Here is a 1,938-nt window from a genome sequence, read left to right as displayed (position 1 = left end):
ATATTGGTAATTTCGTATGTAGTGGTACGCCCAAAAGCGCTTGAAGCTTGACGCATAGGTGTTCCGAGAGTCCAGGGTCTGGTATGCTTAACCTCAACATGATTTTAATTAAGCACGGAAAGAACTGAAAAATAAACACAGACAATGTCTCAACCTACATATCTTGATTTTCCATATTTCATTGTCTCATTCTAAAGTTTTCGACTGTGCCCAGTCTACATTACGAACATCAGTGTATGTGATCTTTGTTTCCACTCTTTTCGCTTCGATATATAGGTTTTAAAACAATACACGCTTCGCGAATGTACTCACCATCTAGAGCTCTCAGTACGACTAACCACTAGACCATTGCCTACTTCATGTTCTATCCTACATTCAGAACATTCACACGTAGTACACACCATAAATATCTCGGAGACTTCCCCAACCTCGCCTGTCATAGCCAGTAGCAGATTCCTGGGGGTATTCTTCGGTGTAAAATTACGTTCTGTGGACCACTTGCTTTGCATCTGCCGAATCGTTTCCAAGCTCACATCAGTAAACCTGCCTTCAGGTACCTCCTCCCAGACTTTTTGGGGTATATCCCTGCTAGTGATTCCAGTTGCATTGTCATTCTTTGTAGAATCACTGACCTTCGTGGCTGTATGCGTCGTAGCATCTTGCGAACTGGATTGCTGCATCTCAATTGCTATACTTGGTATAGATGTATGAATGTTTTGCCCTTAGATTGTTCGTATTTGGCGCCTGTCATTGCCAGATGTGTATGGATAGAGGATAGACTCTGAAAATATATTTTCATATCCCAGAGCTGCTGAAAACGCTAAAGTTAATCTCCTCAACCCTACATTTGGGCGGGATTTTTTTTCTTCCAAATCTGGTCAGCAGTGAGCAGTTCGCTCCATCTTGCCTTTGGTTCCCGTAATCCCGTTGGTTTTCATTCCGAAAAATATCGGTCCTATTTTGTTCTCGTTTCTCCCTCGTTGTGTAAATTTAAAAATATATGTAAATATGTATGAATTTATTTTTCCTCAAATGCTATATTTACACCACCATATTGGAAATGGGCTTGCGAAAAATGCCGAAATGACTTCAGCAAAATGACTCATAATGAGCGCTTCTAACATCCAATTTCCCACCATTTTCAAAAGGACAAAAAGCCGATATTTGGGATTTTGTCCGTATGTACCAATACGAAAACGGGGGGAAAGGTTTGTATGTAGTACATATGTACCAAACCTTCTTTTTTGCCCCCCCAATATGGGATAGAGCCTTGAAGGGCTCTTGGTAGAGCATATATTTAGGCCAACAAGAGAGAGAAGGGGAACGTGATTTGTGTGGCGGAGTTAGATAAATATATAAATACTTTTCGAATATGTTTCGGAAGCTTGCTCTGACCTCGGCAATGACCGGTATAAAGTATCCTTCGTTCTATGAGAGATGCATGCTTCACCAGATATAAACTATAATATGTATTTTTTTCAAAAGATATGTCACTTATAACTAACTTAGTAGTAGAAGACCTTGTAGCAATTAAACTGAACAGTAAACCTCTGGCAGATAAGTGCATACAAGATGAAGAGGGCCAGTGGTCCAACGGAACGTACCCCTATGGTGGAAAGGGAGTACGGATTGTTGTCCCGGAAGCTTAAATACTTACTGTACGAGAAAGAAATAATAGGGGCCGAGTTACGCGAGCAGAGAAGGAAGATCATACGTTTATCAAACGAAAAGGATTATATATTATCACGGTTGTCTCAAGCAGGGGACCTATCGGATTCGGGGAGTGAGGGCTTCAGCAGCGAAGCACCCCTTAATCAATATCTAAGTTCTAAGCCGGCGACTAAACCAGAACCAAAACCAGACCCACCGGTATGATCAAATCTTTCAACTTATATTGTTTCATATTGCTGTCACGTTACTATACTTACACGTATGCAC

General features: G+C 41.0%; 1 protein-coding gene across 1 annotated transcript; it reads right to left on the bottom strand.

Moving 5' to 3' along the window:
• Window positions 1–294: 294 nt before the first annotated feature.
• On the bottom strand, window positions 295–680 carry SARC_08956 (hypothetical protein; the record flags this gene model as incomplete). The annotated part of the gene is made up of 1 exon (XM_014297047.1): window positions 295–680. The coding sequence occupies one exon, from the start codon at window positions 678–680 to the stop codon at window positions 309–311; it is 372 nt and encodes a 123-aa protein (XP_014152522.1). The 3' UTR covers window positions 295–308.
• Window positions 681–1,938: the final 1,258 nt, after the last annotated feature.

Source organism: Sphaeroforma arctica, assembly GCF_001186125.1.
Source record: "Sphaeroforma arctica JP610 unplaced genomic scaffold supercont1.860, whole genome shotgun sequence".
NCBI classification, from domain to species: domain Eukaryota; class Ichthyosporea; order Ichthyophonida; genus Sphaeroforma; species Sphaeroforma arctica.
The sequence above is the reverse complement of the archived record's forward strand: the minus strand, read 5'-3'. Positions and strand labels throughout refer to the sequence as shown.